The sequence below is a fragment of the Notechis scutatus genome, chromosome 2 (genome assembly GCF_049901735.1).
Source record: "Notechis scutatus isolate UNSWTSFEM ecotype Mainland chromosome 2, rNotScu1.2, whole genome shotgun sequence".
Taxonomy (NCBI): Eukaryota; Metazoa; Chordata; class Lepidosauria; order Squamata; family Elapidae; genus Notechis; species Notechis scutatus.
Window position 1 is genome coordinate 56,044,822 of NC_142010.1, and position 17,426 is coordinate 56,062,247.

General features: G+C 37.8%; 1 protein-coding gene across 2 annotated transcripts in view; it reads left to right on the forward strand.

The window, feature by feature from the left end:
- BICD2 (BICD cargo adaptor 2) overlaps positions 1 to 17,426 on the forward strand; it is a 101,909-nt gene that overhangs the window by 61,770 nt on the left and 22,713 nt on the right. For both annotated transcript variants that reach the window (XM_026677339.2, XM_026677312.2), the window contains exon 2: positions 11,597 to 11,809. In XM_026677339.2, the coding sequence (XP_026533124.2) occupies positions 11,597 to 11,809 (213 nt within the window). The remainder of the gene's footprint in view (positions 1 to 11,596; positions 11,810 to 17,426) is intronic.

Genomic DNA, 17,426 nt, shown 5'->3' on the forward strand with positions numbered 1-17,426 from the left:
TGGGCGTGCCAATTGCCTTCACAGTATTGCATTGAATAACAAGCATACTGTAATTCCTTCAATCCAAATGGCAGGCGGTAGCAGCTCTCAGACCTCCTTGAAGGTCAAAGCCAAATCTCAGCACAAACCTAAGCAGGCTAAAGGGAATTCTAAAGCTTCAGAAAGGGATGCCAACAGGCGCCATAAAGCATTAGAAAAGCAGATAGATAAGTACACACGGGAGGCACACAGGGCCTCACAGGACTTTCCCTCCTCCAGTCCATGTCCATCTACCTCTTCCCACCCTCCTCCTCCCCTACATCTCTCCCTCTCATCCAGGCGCAGCTTGGCTCCCCAAAGCCAACAGGCCCAGTTATCTGGAACACAGATCACGCGAAGGGCTCCCAAAGCTACATTCACTCCAACGGCTGCCAGTCTTCGACAGGACGACATTTTTCCAGAGGAAGTTCCAGAGAGGATGAAGGCCTGGATGGAGCTGGCAATCTGCCAGGGAATCGCAGCAGGTCTTCAACACGCAGTTCTGACCAGGGAACATCCTGTAACCACTGATTATGATTCCCAATAGCTGAGGTTGTTGACCACATTGGAGCAACACTATACCCAGGTACATTTACAAGGGGAAGTGCCCCTCCAAGGGCCGACTGAGGAGGAGGAGGAGGAGGAGGAGGAAGAAGTGGATCAAATTGATCAAATGGAACAGATTGAATCAGGATCAATACATGACAGCGAGCCCCTGTCAGAAGCAGACCCCTTAGAAAGGGGGATGTCTGAGGATGAGGGCCTTGTTCCCGATCAACCTGTATTTACAGGCTTATTCCGCCCACAACTTTTCAGATCTCTCTTGTTTAAGGCAAAAAACATTGCGCACCTGAACAAGTCGACCCCTTCTATCACTCCAGCTCCTTCAGAAGAGGGACCAGAAGATCTAATTTTCAACCAACCAGTAGTCAAAGCAGAGGTGATCCCACTTCCTCTCATGTTTTCGGACCTGGTACAAAAACAGTGGGCGTCTGCAACAGCGTACCCGGCCCCCACTGGATATGACAGGAAATATTTAAATTTGGCCCCTGATTTCTCAAAATTGTTGAATACTCCCGAGATAGATGAACCTATAGTGGGATTAGCATCCTCCTCCATTCCCAGTGAAACGCTAGAGGCATTAAAGCCAGAGGAAAAATGGGCCTAGCTAGCCCTAGGCAGGGCCCATCAGTCTGACGCGTGGGCCATCAGAGCAGCCATGGCCGCCTCCTTCTTTACCCGTTCTTCTCTCAGATGGCTCCGCCTCTTACGGGAACATGTCCTTAATTCCAACATTAGAGCGCACCAAGATATTGCTAAACTTATAGCAGCCGCTGAATTCTCAGCTGACGCAACTTATCATGCAGTCAAGTTTTCAGTCAGGGCCATTACTTCACATGTCACAGCGTGACGCTCACTATGGTTAAAACATTGGCAAGCGGACTTTAAGTACAAATACAAGCTGGCTTCATCTCCTATTGTTCGGCCCTTCCCTTGAGCCGCTACTAATTGAAACCCGAAACAAAAAGAAAATTCTACCTTCCCTTTTTCGGAAGTCAGATTCTAGAAACCCTCAGTCCTTTCGGAGGGGATCCTTTTGGCCCTTTTACCAGGGACACTTTTCACCCAGATACCAGAGACCCCCATCATTCAGACCAGGGCAGCAGCCAGACAGGTCTGACTTTGGGAATAGGAGCAGAAGGGGTGGTCAATCCAAGAGATCCTTACGAGGAGCAGGAAACAGGTCTTTTCAGCGTCCAAGATAACTCCCTGGACCCGACTCCCATCATCCCATTGGATGATCTTCCAATCATCAAGCAGTCAGAGATACTCAGAACACATTACAATCCCTACAACAACACGGGTTCTCAATAAATTGGAAGAAGAGTCATTTAACACCATCGTCTCGGTTAATCCATCTGGGACCAGTTATAGATACAGTGGAAGGCAAAGTTTACCAGTCACCAGATAGACTAAATAGCATTCAGCAATTAGTTAAGGAGATCAGGGGTCTTAAGAGGGTGTCCCTAGCTGAACTATCAAAATTGTTAGGCAAGATGATCTCATGTATATCAATCATCCCTTGGGCCTGGCTCCACACTAGATCCCTCCAGTGGTTCCTGCTCCCATACCAGAGCTCCAGCCGAAGCAACTCCAAATACAAGGTCAAGGTACCATCAAAGGTCCTCATATCTCTTCTCTGGTGGACCAGACCAGTCATCAACAGAGGCTGCCTCTTCAAATAGCCACACAGACTTACCATCACCACTGATGCCAGCCTGTTTGGATGGGAAGCTCATGTTCAGTCGCTCACAACCCAAGGCCGCTGGTCTGCTATAGAACAGTCGTGCAGCATAAACTGGCTGGAGCTTTGAGCAGTACACCTGGCTCTTCACAGCTTCCTTCCACAGGTACACAATCAACACATACTAATATTGACCGACAATGTCACAGCCAAAGCTCACATAAACAAACGGGGGGCACACAGTCGAAACATCCCATGCAGGAAGCGGAGCGCTTGGGTCATTGGGCGAAGAGCAACCTACTTTCCATCAGAGCAGAACACATTTCGGGCCTGTCGAATACACAGGCAGACTGGCTAAGCAGAGCCACAATTGATCAATCGGAGTGGTGCCTCCATCCGATCCTGTTTCAAGAGGCGGTCAGGAGATTCAGGCAGCCGGTGGTAGACTTGTTCACTTCCCCCCTCAACTCTCAGCTCCCCAGTTTCATTTCCAGGTACCCCTCGCAAGGAGCGGAGAACTTCAACGTGCTCTGCTGCCGTTGGCCCCAGGGTCTTCTGTACACATTCCCACCACTTCCTCTGATCCCCAAGGTCATCCAGAAGCTGCTGGATGAGAGGGCGGAGCTGCTGCTAATAGCTCCTTACTGGCCCAGATGGCCATGGTTTGCAGACCTCCACAATCTATCCTTAGCAACACCATGGAGAATTCCGTTGGACAGGGTTTTGCTAACCCAGGGACCCCTTCAATATCCGGACTCTCAATGATTGCACCTGACCGTCTGGAGTTTGAGCAGAGACGTCTGAAGAGCAAAAAGTTTTCCGACAGAGTTATTGCCACCATCCAAGCTGCCAGATGCCCCTCAACGACTCGCATCTACAATGCCACGTGGTCCAGTTTCTGCAAATGGTGTACTAAGTCTCAAACTGGTCCCATCTATCCATCAGTGGCTCAAATCCTAGAGTTTCTACAAGAGGGGCTTGACAAGGGATTATCATCTAATACGTTGAAAAGGCAGGTAGTGGCTTTGGCATCGGTTGTCACTTCTGAGGGACTACTGTTTCTTTCTGATCACCCACGCATACGGAGCTTCCTTCGAGGAGCCACAAATTTACACCCGCCAGTGGTTCACTGTTATCCCACTTGGGACCTTAACAAGGTCCTCGTTGTACTCACTAAGTACTCTTTCGAACCCTTGAAATCGTCAACTCTCCAATTTCTGATGTACAAAGTAGTTTTCCTTGTAGCGATCACTTCCGCTTGTCGTATTTTGGAACTGGAAGCTTTGTCGATCAGAAAAGACCTTTGTGTCTTCCATTCTGACCGGGTGGTCCTTCGTCCTGATCCTACATTTATACCCAAAATTAATTCGGCGTTTCACAGGGCACAAGAGCTGATACTTCCTAACTTTTTTCCCAGGCCATCTCAAAGGTTGGAACTACAATGGCATCGGCCTGATGTGAGGCGAGCATTGCGAATATATATTCATCGCACAGCGACTTTCCGGAAAACGGAAGCTTCATTTGTGTTGTTTCAGCCAAACACCCAGGGATGCAAGGTCTCTTCTTCCACAGTAGGCCGTTAGCTACGGGCTGCGATAGCGAAAACGTATCAGACTCAATCATTAAAGGTGCCCAGGGGCATAACAGATCATTCAACAAGGAGCGCAGCAACATCGGCAGCATGGGCCACGCAGGCACCAATAACTGATATTTGTCGAGCCACAACCTGGGCCTCTCCATCGCCCTTCATTAGGCATTATAAAATAGATGTGTTTGCATCCGCTGAGGCCTCCTTTGGTAGACGAGTTCTGCAACGGGTCCACGGGGACCAGGAGGGAATTCTAAGCCAGACGGTGTCCCTCCCATAGGACAGGCCAAGCTTTGGTATGTCCCACTACTGGATGCTCTGAACAGTTCATAGGAGAAAGGGCGTTGGTACTTACCTGATACACCTGTTCTCTTTGAGCTGTGAAGAGCATCCTGCACCACTCCTTTTTCCCTCTGGTGGGGTCCTGTTTCGGCCAATGAATTGTTAAGGCGTTCAGGGCGAGTGGTGTTTATTCTCTCGTCTTCGCCAAAACTGGGGAACGCTGGGGAGGAGTCCCGTGGAGGAGGAGGAGTGTTCCAGAAATTAAGCCCAGCCTAGATATGCAGACTGAAGCACCCCCCACTACTGGATTCACAGCTCAAAGAGAATGGGCGATCAGGTACTTCCCACCTACCTGGATGCTCTTCACAGGCTCATAATGAAGAATGGCTATTCTCCTCCATGTGGGCAAGTATGCAGGAACGGTCAAATCATTAATTCCCATCCCATGTTTGCTATGAAAAAGTGATTATAATTATGCTTTTAAATTCTATTCATATCTGATTTCCCTCTATAAATCATACATGTGGAGCACATATTCTTTATGCAGAAGAAGAACAGGTTCAAACTTCGATATCTCCAGTTAATTCCCACTCTACACATATTAAGCGATACATTGGTTAGGATATTTATCAAACTTTTTAATTACGTATCTCCTTCACAGAAGGGCTGTGGGCAGTGAATTACAATTCATTACACCTAGAGAGTGCTAAGTTAAATATTAAGTAAGTATTAAGTATTTAAACAACGTTAACTGCAAAATACAGTTTCTGAAACCAAATTAATAGTGTAATTGATTTTCCTTCTTAGTGTGGCTTTGTAGTTTGAGCCAGGGCTTCTTCTTTTGAAATGTGTAAAAAGGTACCTTAATAAGAAATACAGCAGTACTGAATTGGACTGGATCCATGTGCAAAATTTACAAAATTTATTTTATTTATTACATTTATTTGCCACCCATCTCATCACATGTGACTCTGGGTGGCTTGCAACATTAAAAGCAATAAAACCATAAGAATAGATATTTCTAATAATATTAAAAATAAAAATTAAAGATGGGGAGGGAGGGAGCAGGATGTGCAGGGTGGGAGGTGGGATCTTCTATTGTTTCATCAACCACTTCCAGCGTGATACTCCCACCCCTAACCAACAGGCAGAGCCAGGTCTTCAGGCTATTGCAGAAGACCATGAGGGTGGGAGCATGTCCCACCTCAAAGCAAGATGTTCCAAAGGGCATGGCAGAGATGGCTCTTCTCCTGGACTCTGCGAGCTGAAATTCCTTGACAGATGGGGTCTGCAGTATGCCTCCTCTGCTGGCATGGGTGGGGCAGAGCAGTCCCATTGGGATGAGATGGTTTCTCAGGTAACTTGGACTCATCCTAGATGTTATTGTGTGCGAACAGCTGTAATTATGTTCTACAGCTATGCAGAAATATGAATAGCAACAGAAAAAATCCTGTTCTAGTTTACTCCCATTTTAACTTAATCCCATTTACCCTTTTATTTGTATTAAGCCTTTTATGTATTTATGACATTTGTATAGACCTCATCTCAGAAAGAGTGACTGAGCAGCAGCATGATTAACAGAATGATGAAACATCCTAATGGTTTCAAACTCTGAGCTAAAGAACTACAGTTACAGTGCTTAGTGTATCTGAACCTAAAAGGCTATTCTCTAAATGACAGGCTAGATTTTATTTTGGGGGATGTTTTTTCTCTAATGAATGCTGAGCTGACATCAATCACATCACAGTTATTGTTAACTCCTCCCATTTATACCATGTCTTTCTGTAAGTACAGTTACAGCTACACAATAGATACAAACTCAAGCTTAACAGCACCAAACTTGATTGCAGGAAATACGACTTCAGCAACAGAGTGGTCAATGTCTGGAATACTCTACCTGACTCTGTGGTTTCTTCCCCAAACCCCAAAAACTTTAACCTTAGACTGTCTACTATTGACCCTTTCCTAAGAGGTCTGTAGGGGGCGTGCATAAGCACACCAATGTGCCTACCGTCCCTGTCCTATTGTTTCTTTTATTCTTATATGTACCCATTTCATGTTTTCATAACTATGTATATATATATACCTATTATCTTGTAAGCGATTGACAAATCAAAATAAATAAAAATAAATAATAAAATAAAATAAATAAAATAAAATAATAAAATAATAAAATAAAATAAATAAATAAAATAAAATAAAATAATAAAATTAAAATAAAATAAAATAATAAAATAAAATAAAATAAATAAAATAAAATAAATAAAATAAAATAAAATAAATAAAATAATAAAATAATAAAATAAAATAATAAAATAAAATAAAATAAAATAAAATAATAAAATAAATAATAAAATAAAATAAATAAAATAAAATTAAATAAAATAAAATAAGATAAAATAAAATAAATAAAATAATAAAATAAAAATAATAAAAATAAAAATAATAAAATAATAATAAAATAAAATAAATATTTCACTCTTCCTCAGTGGCGTGCTTTAGATTTGTTCTGTAGCTTTCAAAATTCCCAGCCAACAACATGATTGTCAGCCCCAACCTTTTGGAGAGGGTTGGGTTAAAGCTGAGTTTCACTGACATTACAATGCTAAGCTAACTGAATAATTTAATAACTGAACCTCAGGAGGTGAGAACAATGTAATAATGTTTCTGCTACAATGGGAATTAAATTTCTCATATTATGCTGCCTCTTTTGTAGTTTCCTTATACATTAAAGTCCATGGCTGAATTCAGATTATATATAACAATTTAGCTCTGTGAGAAAAAACTTTGATTCTCGCTATGTTTGTATATATCTTCCTTAGGCAGGAAGCAGGCTGCAAATATTTCTTTCCTAATTAACCACAACTTGCAAAGTCATCAACCAATGAAAAATAAACTATGGTTAATATTAAATAATGGGAACAAGCAATTCCTTAAAGTAGAGAGGACACAGATACTTCAAAACTGAGTACTGTTTTGAACATTTGTTTCTGTTCGCTTATTTCAGTATCGCTATCTGTTTTCACTGTTTATGGGCTCATTCTTTATGTGGGTATTATACAATGCTTGTATAATTGGTATCTTAGTAAAGCACTGCTTCCTTTAATATGTAAATACAGTTTCTATTCATGCTTAATGCTTGGGTATTACTAGGTTTTAAATGAAGGGTGGCAAAGGAGCAAAGGGTTAAGAATGGAAAAGAAATGCATGCTCAAGAGAGAATGAGAAATATTTTAATATTTAAAATATCTAATATTAATATTTATCAGCAACTTAGTGTGCTAAGAGTGAATGTAAACTCAAATGAGTTGTTTCCATGACACACAACATAAAGGAGAAAGACATTTACATATTGAGAGTTGCACCTGAATTCTACAAAATCATAACAGAATGCATAAAGTCAGTAGTTAATTGCTGCACTTGAAATCTTATTAAAATAAGCTAGTAAAAAACTAACAACCAGTTTTTAATAGATCAGTCATTCAACACAAACCTATTGAAAGATTTAAAATGATGTTTCATTGATCTGTTGTTAAGCTTGTTATAAGTACGTAACTGATTGATTCTTTGGTTAATAATGGGGGGTTAAGAAGTAACCTGAGAGTTGTACTCTCTTTTATGTCAAATAACTTGCTGAAAACTTCCTGTAGCATTTAAAATATTTTAAAATTGCATTATATTTTTGATTGAATGAACACAACATTACAAGAATTAAAAAAAGATTAATAATGGATTACTATGTAGTACATATTGAGACACATCAGACATCCATGTTTAGAATGGTATATGAACACAATTTTTAAAAAGGGAAATGGTAAGCAGATTTGAATAAATTACAGGGCTCTTCAAAATACTTTGTTCTGTTAATTTTTAGCTAAATATATTTCCCAGAATATTAAATACTACTTGTTGTAATGACGAGGCAGTCGAGTTGTTTGATCATGAACAACTGAATCATGATGATGATCTTTATTGGAGTACAGTCTTGCATTTATATACATTTTTAGTTATCCTCCATCATTGGTTAACTTTGGTTACTGCTTAACTTTCGTTACTGTTTAGTACAGTAATCCATACAATTATCTCTAGTTAAAATCTAACATAGGTTTACTTCCCCTCTCTAATCCTCCTTTATCCATAGATTAGTGACTTTGTTTGCCTGAGTTGTATTTGCTTGGAAACATTCTTTATCTGAGGTTTGCCATCCGAGATTGGAACATTCCTGCAATTACAACTCTACAACTACTGTTCCAGATAAAGATGCTTTAGGCTTCAAACCTACTTTGTGGTGGCAAACCTTATGTTTAGTATTTGTAATTGAATAAATTTATACTGCTATATCTATTTATATTGATAAAATGAAAATTATATGATTGCAGGGTTTATTACCATGTTATTGAGATAATTTTCTCAAAAACACTTGGCCAAAATAAATTATCTGTGGTTTTCACCAAATATACTAATACCTCCTGGAAAGCTAATTTTAGCTGAGTGTAATGCTAGTTTGCATCGTCTTCATAATCAGTTGTCAACTTGTTGAAATTATTTAAAAGGGGTTTGAAATGTAATGCAACCCATTTTAGTGATATTCAATTTTTTTAAAAGATTTTGATACTTTAATCTACATTTTGTTGAAATATAACTTTCTATCAGCCCTTCAAGGGTAGACCAGGCTACAGAATGAAAGTCATGTGTGCTAATATTACTTTTATTATAACATTATGGTAACAGAAACGTGAACTCTGAAAATCCTTCTCACCTCTTTCCCTTTATCTTCATCACAGTTAAGGAGACTTTTGTCTGAGATGCTTTTTCAAGTTACAGTTTTTCAGATTTCTTTTATCTGACTGTTATCTTAGTGGTAGCTCTTCTTGTCCCTCAAATTTATTTATTTTGTCCATTATACTTTGTTGTAAAATGCAAGCAATTGGTATGCAGTTTATCCAGTGGAAAGCAAAATGCTTGTGCTTAAACATTTGTTGTTGATCTGAAAATCCATCAATAGAATTAGGAAAAAATAAAAAATAAAAATTTACAATGTTTGCATTGACAGAATTGATGTTCTGTTATCATAGTTATCTAATTGTCTTAAGATACATCTTATTGTTTTTATCCTAGGCAGCCTTACCCTTTTCTAGATATGTTGTATAATGATTCGCTTTAGTTGTAGTCTTTTAGTTATACCCTTCACAGTTAGTGATTAAAGAAGACAAAATTGTAATAAAAAACATCTGATGAGGGTCATTTTGGAGGCCGGTATAACGTGTCCTTTGTTCTTGCTTAGTAATACATAACAAGACATACATTCCTTTAAAAAAGACCAAAAAACTCCCCTAAATTTGTATATATTTTATATTCATACCTGTTTATTAAGCATAGATTGATTTGAAATTTAAATTCATTTGCTATTAAAATCTTCCAAAATAAAAGATATAATTGAATTGACACTGCCCCTTATCAATTTATCTTCAGTTAATTAATTTTTACCCCAATTCTTGTAAAAGATGGAACACCCATTCCTTTTTAACATAATTACTAAGAATCATTATGCATGTGAGATGTGTGTATGGATATATGACTATATACAAAATAATGGGTTGAGAGTAGTTTTTAAATTGGCAATTCACAAAATAAACAATCAAATATTCATGGAAAATGCTTGTATGGTATGGAACTGAAACTGACTGCACCAGTGGATCCAAAAAGGATTGGATTGCCCTAAAATTTTGTTTTTAATAATAACAAGATAAAAGTGCATAAAATAAATAAATAAAAGAGAGCTCATTTCTTTTTCTGTACTGTTCTGATTCTTCAAGGTATGCCTGTGGTATAAGAGATCTAGTGGCCAACTGATAATTAATTACAATAATTGTTGGATTGTTCTGATGAGAATGAGAGTAGCTCACCTTCCAATATGAGTTGATCTTGTCCTGCTTATGAATGTAAATTTAATTTTGGGGGCAGAATATAAAAAAATTAATTGCCATTCCTTTATTGGGTTCTGATGAATTGATAATACATTCCATGGTAATGCAGTAGTCTGCATAAAGAAAAGTGAACACAGAGTCATCAGGAATTCAGTAGTTCAGCCTTAAGCAACACACATTTTTTAGTATTGCCTCCCATGGACCATATTTAATCTTTCCTCTCATCTATGAGCAGCTCATCATTGGTGACTTTCCTGGGAGAGTGAGCTCTGAGGGATATATATAGTTCATCGCATAATTTGGATGCCCAAGCTGCCAGTACAAGTTAATGATCCATGAAGGAGGCCATCTATAATAATAGTAGATAAATATAGGAATTGGGAGACTGTCCTAGAAGTACTAAAATAGTATGGGAGAGAACACTTTGTCAGCAAAAACAAATTGGTAATATGTGTAATACTGGGAGAACAGGATTTTGATTGATGGAATATTTAATTATATCTGAGTGGTGTTGACTCAATAACGACAGAAATAAACCTCCTTCAATGAAAGAAAATATTTGTAGCTCAGAGTTGAAATGGTGCTCTCTGAGCTTGGTTGTTTTTTTTGCAGACATTTGATTATGCAAAGTGGGTAAAATTATTAGTGCTAGCACTGATATCTAGTTTGGGTAATGAAATTTCTGCAAGAAAATAGCCAAAATCAGTGAACACAAGGACCGCTCAGACCTTCTTCACAATAATCTTTCCCTTACCTGGCTGAAGCAACTGTTAATATTCTGACCTAAGGTGTACTTTTATTTGCATAGACGAAACAGGAGCTTTTGTTCAGGGAAAATGGGAATTATATAGAGAAAGATTCGTTTCATTAATTCATTTGTTTTATCCATATAACCCTCCTTGCACTGACTGTACTTATTGGCAGGAATATTTAACAGAAGAGTTACATTAACTTTCCAATATAGCCATAACTGTTATTTAAAAGACAGAAAATTGTTGAGTTAGTCATCAAAAATCAACAAAATTGATCTGTTTGGTACATCTAAAGAGAAATTTTGGCTTGATGCTTCTGGTGTGACTTAAAGGTGAATATAGTATTTCACATGGGACCTTGTGGATTCTATTTATTGCTGTTAATGTTTGAGACTCTTATCTCAGTACTATATCCATAAATGAAAATCAAACTGATTTAATTGGAAAGCCTATTGTGAACATATAATAAAACTATTGACAGTAGTCCATGAGAACTGCTTATGAGATTTGCTTTTTTTAAGATACCAAAAATCTGAGAATAAGTCTTTTGTCATCAGCTCAGATATTGCTTTTATATATGCTATTTTCTCTTAGCTAATCTCTCTTGAAAAGGACGTTTTTATCTGTCTGCCTATCTTCATAAAATATATTGTTGCTTTTTCATGGATAAAGACATTGGCCTGCTTAAATTCTTTCCTATGGTACAATAAGCATGCATTCTGCAAAATGTTCTTCTAATTTTTATAAAAATAATAATAATAATCTGCTGTGATTTCTATTCCAGGCTTTTGGTCAGGCTCATACCAACCACAAGAAAGTAGCAGCAGATGGAGAGAGCAGAGAGGAGACTTTGATACAGGAATCTGCCACAAAAGAAGAATACTACATGAAAAAGGTTATGGAACTGCAGACGGAACTCAAGCAGCTGAAGAATGTCCTTGCCAACACCCAGTCTGAAAACGAACGCCTAAATTCAGTTGCCCAGGAACTGAGAGAGGTGAGCATTTTTAGGCAGTAATGCTTGAATGGAAAAGCCTTTGAATCTGAACAGTTGCATTCCCTTTAAGAGGTAGTTACGTGGCAGGGTTAGGGTAATTAGAAGTATTTTATCCAGTACTACCAATAGACAAGAATGTTTGTAAGTCAGGGTTCAACTTGAAGTCCTTGAAACTTTCTAACTTTGGTTGTTTTTGTGCAACAATGCCTGCCCAATGGAACAAGGATGGAACCCTCCCTCCTCCTGATGCAGATACTCCCAAATTCACTGAGGGAGAATAAGATCCTTGCATCATTGCTCTTTTCATCTTTTACTTTTAATGTTTTAGAATGGAACAGAACAGAACAGAACAGAACAGAACAGAACAGAACAGAACAGAATAGAATAGAATAGAATAGAATAGAATAGAATAGAATGGAATAGAACAGAACAGAACAGAACAATAGAATTCTTTATTGGCCAAGTGTGATTGGACACACAAGAAATTTGTCTTGGTACATATGCTCTCAGTGTACATAAAAGAAAAGATACATTCGTCATAAGGTACAACACTTAATAATAGTCATAGGGTACAATAAGAAATCAAATCATATTAGAAAACAGTCAATAAAAATCATTAGGATGCAACCAACAAGGTTACAGTCATACAGTCATAAGTGGGAGGACATGGGTGAAAGGAAGGATGGGAGGATTAATAGTAATAGTAATGCAGACTTAGTAAATAGTTTGACAGTGTTGAGAGAATTATTTCTTTAGCAGAGTGATGGCTGTCCTTGTGTCTAGTTGTTCTGGTGTGCAGTGCTCTATAGCATCGTTTTAAGGGTAGAAGTTGAAACAATTTAGTTCCAGGATGTCAGGGCTCTGTAAATATTTTCAGAGCCTTCTTTTGGATTCGTGAAGTATACAGGTACTCAGTGGAAGGCAGGTTGGTAGTAATTGTTTTTTCTGGAGTCCTAATTATTCTCTGAAGTTTGTATCTGTCTTGTTGGGTTGCAGAACCAAACCAGACAGTTATAGAGGTGCAGATGACAGACTCAATAATTCTGTAGAACTGTATCAGCAGAAATGTCTAGGTTCTATCATATCACAAGACCTAAAATGACACCTAACATCAAAAACGTCATCAAAAAAGCACAACAAAGAATGTCCTTTCTGCACCAACTCAGAAAGCTCAAACTGTCCAAGGAGCTGCTTGTTATGATTAATACGTTTCTCTAATTTCTGGCCATTGAAATGCAAGAAATCTGAGAACTCGCCTTTTAGTAGAAGAAAATCAAGTCATTAAAAAAAGATGAAGGGGCTTTTCTGTTTTCAAGAATACCTAATTCAAAAAAATTACTACCAACCTGCCTTCCATTGAGAACCTGTATATTGCCCAAGTCAAAAAGAGGACTGTGAAAATATTTACAGACCTCTCACATCCTGGACATAAACTGTTTCAACTCCTTCCCTCAAAATGACGCTATAGAGCACTGCACACCAAAACAACTAGACACAAGGACAGTTTTTCCCTGAAAGCCATCACTCGGCTAAACAAATAATTCCCTCAATACTGTCCAACTATTTACAAAGTCTGCACTACTATTACTATTAATCTTATCACTCCTTATCACCCATCCCCTCCCACTTGTGACTGTATGACTGTATCTTTGTCGCTTGTATCCTTACGATTTATATTGACTGTTTCCTAGTATGATTTGATTGCTTATTGTACCCTATGACTATTATTAAGTTCTGTACCTTATGATTCTTGACTCTTGATGAACGTATCTTTTCTTTTATGTACACCGAGAGCATTTGCACCAAGACAAATTCCTTGTGTGCCAATCACACTTAACCAATAAAGAATTCTATAAAGAATTCTATGTTAAACTCACAAATGTCATTCAAATGCCATGCTCATTTGGGAAACTTCCAATTTTAATTTAGAAAATGCTTAATGACTTCAGGAAACAAGTTTTCTATTTCTAACAGAAAATCTCTGTGGCTAAAATCCTCAAGCACAGAAATTTAAGCAAATCCCAGAATAATGTCTGATATTAGCCATAGTCAGCATATAAGAAAACAAATTGCTGCTTAACTGAGGTACTCCTGCTCAGTCATAGGACAGATCAAAGGGTTGCTTATCATTCTGAATTCATTTGCAAATGAAAAAGTGAAATGTAATATACAATTTCCACACTTCCCTTAGTTCGAAGTTCGAAGCCTACTTTTGCTTTCTGCTCTTTAGGTAATACACAAAAAATTTGGCTGTATTCACAATGCATGAAATTACTCTAAAAGGGGGAGGGAGGAAGAGATCTCATGCAGAAGGAAGGGGGAATGAAATGTGGATCCATGCTTAGCATTTGTGCATCCCCAAACTCCAATTCTTACTAAACTATATTTTTAGCTCAATCAACCTCACTACTATCACTGTACTTTCCTAAATTTCTCCTCCATCAAGACATTAAATAACAAAAGGAAACTTCTCTACAGAATTGCCATGGAGTAATTTCTTCACTCTACCCCACTGCCATGGACTTATTTTGCAGCAGTGGCATGACTATAACTATACATGCCCATCATTGTTCATCTCTTTGCATGGTTGCATGGAACAATTATTGACCTGCATTAGTAGGATAATTTAAAAACAAAAGTTTAGAAACTCAAAGAATAATGAGAAAGCGAGAAGTTACAAGTTTTATATCTTTGAAGATCCAGTTTGTTGGGGGCAATATGCTGACTCTGTAAATCACTTAGAAAGGGCTGTAAAGCACTGTAAAGTCTTAGACCATAAGTCTAAATTATATTGCTATTGCTATTTTATTTCAGAAATGAACTCCTTTTTAAAAAAAAGGAAGGAAGGAATCTGGGGGTTTGGGGTTACTTCCTACCCATAACTTTCTCCTTGTTGTCTGTGAAGAAGATTGTAAACTACAACTAGTTAAATTAATTGAGCATCTACTTTTCTGCTACACCTATGTTTTCTTAATATATAGAACTGCACCTCCTTTTTGAAGATGTTTATTCTTCTGTTGTGTATAGGTATGAATGCATAAAAATAATTGGCCTATTTCCAAGGGTAATATATTTTTAAAATAGGTATGATACAACATGATTACCGGTACTTTTAAATAACAGTTGTTTCATTTTCTTTTGTTCCTGTTCAGACATGCTGATAGGGTGGTTTCTAATTATGAATGTAGCTCTTCATATTTGCTGGCTCAACAAATTCTGTCTCATGTGATCATTCTAAAAAATGCATAAGTCATTTTGTGTTTCATTATTCAGAGCAAGCTGTAATTCAGTGAGCAAAGTACACAATTTGCATGTAAGTAGTTCCAGGTGCAGTCCCCAGTATCTCTGGGTCCAGTTGTGTAAAAGCCTGAAGAATTGCTGCTAGTCACTGTTGACTGAGGTATAATGGACCAATAATCTAATTTGATTTAAGGCAAGGGTTTTTTAAAATATATATTTCTGTGTTTCATTTAAGTAAGAGTGAAATGCAGAAACTTAGGCTAATATGGTTGCTGCTCCCTAAAGCAGATATGTGGATTATTTTAGGTTTCAGAAAGAATAGCTCTTTCATTTTAGATTACACTAAAAATATGATAGTTCTATATACCAATTAGGAATGCAAAATTATTGTAAAGGTGTTTGCTGTCAGACTTTTGGAAGAGACTATGGCCAATTGAAGACATAAGAAGTTTTGGGCACTAGTTACTCTTGTTTTCAGCAATCTAGATTGGCATAGTTGAGCTAGTGCTTGTAAACTCTTTCATTGGTTCCTGCTTTCATAAATTCGTGTTCTTCCCTCTCACGTGTTTATTAGGTCAGAAACAAAGAGATAACACAAATGTAGTAAGTTGGCCATCACCATTTCCAGAAGCACATCTGACTTTTGTTCATACTTGGTAAATAAGTGAGGGTATTAAGATGGGCATGTACTAAATTTTCAGGCTTTGTTGTCTGCCCATTCTTCCCTCAGTTTATAATCAGAATCTCTAAACAGATATAGGGAAATTCTGCTTTTGTATAAAATGAAGGAAATATTTTTGCCCCTCCCCACAAAGTCCTGTAAGACTCTAGTCCAAGAGTATCCAACCTGCAGCCCATGAGCCTCATATGGCCCTGTACAGCTAGTAATGTGGCCCCATAAGATTGTAAACTTTTACCATTATTATGTGGTTCTATATTATTAAAGCTATATATAGTGTATATGTAGTCCAAGACAATTCCTCTTTACTCAGGCAAGCCAAAGGTTGGACACCAATACTCTAGGGCAGGACTGTTAAGCTTGTGGCTTGCGGGCCAGATGCGTCACATGCTGACCAAGCCCCCACCCAGTTTAGCGAAGGGGGAAAAAGTCCCGATATATCATGTGACGCCGCCGAGACACTGTGAGTTTGACTCCCCTACTGTAGGCTGTGATTTCTTCTCAATTAATCTCTCAGCTTGTACACAAAAAATAATTGCAAAAGAAATCTACAGCTAGGAATGGAAGTGGTGGGAGAAATGTGGATTCTGTTTAAGAAGATGGTGTTGGACTCTACACAGCTTCTATTCCCCGCCCTCCCATTCAACCAATATTATTTCCAGCAATTGTTTATTTTTAGGTTCCAGTGCTGTCACCATAGTAGCCAGCTAAGCTTCTTGTTCATCTGCCTACATTGGCTGTCTGGAGCTTTTCTCTATATACACAGTAGCCTGATTGTTCCAGGTCTCCAAGTTCTCATAAGCACCTGCCTGAGTTTCATTACTAAGGAGATAACATTCCCAAAGTTTGAATCCCACTTAGAGTTCCAATAGGATTTGTAACTAAAACGCTTAAGAATCCTTTAACGTTTCATTAATTTCTTGTCTGTGCTCTCTCTCAGAAAGTTTGTTTCAGCCAACAAAACAAAAAACAAAAACAGCACAAACTTATACATACACTACACACAGAGAGAGGATAAAAATGTGGATCTTATATTTGCAATCAGAAAACCTACACTAAAAGCAGCATGTTCTGAAAGCATACATTTACAGTTATTTAAGGATAATTAAATAATTGTTATTGTAAAAGATCAGACAAAGAAACAAGCTTCTTTCAATGTTGCTAATACAGAGAATGTGGCAGGCAATACTTTAGATGAATTAATTTGTGTGCTCTGAATGAAAAAGGAACACTATATTGTGGAATGGAGGATTAATTAATAATTTTAGTAATTTCTAATGATTTTTCTTAGACTTTTTTATAGACAAGATTTTGTCTCTAATATTAATAGAACATAAAATGTGACCAAAAGGATATGAAGATGACTCATTTCCTTTGACAGTTCAAAATAAAAGTCCAGACTTGCCTTAATTGCAACACAATGAGATGAAATATATGAGGTATATGAATCAAATACCTAGGGAACATATCTAGAAATCATAGATCCACTTCTTCATGATAAGGAAAAGGGTGTGCCAGATGCAAGTAGCTCTTAAAACATGCAGTTCGACTTCAGTAAATTAAAAAACCAAAAATATTTGAAGAATCTACCATAAAAATAGTCTTAGAAGGAAATGAATAAGTTTAAGATGTAGCTAAATTTAAACAGGGTAATTATCTAGGCGTCAAGAGTTTATATGATATACTGTACTGTGTTTC